The sequence below is a fragment of the Condylura cristata genome, unplaced genomic scaffold (genome assembly GCF_000260355.1).
Source record: "Condylura cristata isolate star-nosed mole 26May11 unplaced genomic scaffold, ConCri1.0 scaffold00035, whole genome shotgun sequence".
NCBI classification, from domain to species: Eukaryota; Metazoa; Chordata; class Mammalia; order Eulipotyphla; family Talpidae; genus Condylura; species Condylura cristata.
In genome coordinates this window covers 14841690-14842402 of record NW_004567136.1, presented here as the reverse complement: position 1 = coordinate 14842402, position 713 = coordinate 14841690, and the positions used below count along the sequence as shown (strand labels likewise).

The 713-nt window shown below is 70.5% G+C and overlaps 1 protein-coding gene across 1 annotated transcript in view; it reads left to right on the top strand.

Moving 5' to 3' along the window:
• ANPEP (alanyl (membrane) aminopeptidase) overlaps positions 1–713 on the top strand; it is a 12076-nt gene that overhangs the window by 4289 nt on the left and 7074 nt on the right. Inside the window, exons 10-11 of the mRNA XM_012732683.1 lie at positions 188–360; positions 480–559. Coding sequence (XP_012588137.1) covers positions 188–360; positions 480–559 — 253 coding nt within the window. The remainder of the gene's footprint in view (positions 1–187; positions 361–479; positions 560–713) is intronic.

Below are 713 nucleotides of genomic sequence, written 5' to 3'. Positions count from 1 at the left end.
GCGCAGGATGGGGCTGGATGTGCTTAGTCGCTGGGGAAGGAGCCCGAGGCCCGCGGTTCTGCCCAGCCGGGCAGCGAGGGTCGGCAGCGTCTGTCCAGCTCCGCTGCACCCCAGCGCCCCCCGCCTGAGAGTGAGGGGCTGCCCGACGGGTAGGGGGGTGGTCGCTGAGCTCCCTGCTCCGCCCCAGGCTGTCAACCAGAACAACGTCATCCTGCCCGACACCGTGAGCAACATCATGGACCGCTGGATCCTGCAGATGGGCTTCCCGGTCATCACCGTGGACACCAGCTCTGGGGAGATCTCCCAGAAGCACTTCCTCCTCGACCCCCTGTCCAACGTCACGCGACCCTCGAAGTTCAAGTAGGCGGGGAGGGGTGCGGAGGGGCGGCTGGCCGAAGCAGGCCCCCGGTGCTGGGCGCCCGGGCGGGGCCACGCTGGCCGCGGGCCTGTCTCACGCCGGCCGCCCGGTCTGTTGCCAGCTACCGGTGGATCGCATACATCACGTCCATCAAAAGTGGCAGCCCGCAGGACTCCTACTGGCTGAACGGCGAGGAGAAGAGTAATGCCCCGTCGCCCCGGCCCCTCCCGGGTCCCTCCAGCGTGCAGCTGACCCACGCTGCGCGGCCCTGGGCCAGTCGCCACCCGCCTGGCCCTCCCGTTCCTCGTCTCTAAAGCCTGCGGAGCGGGAGCGGGGGCCCATCCGGGCCCCGGGG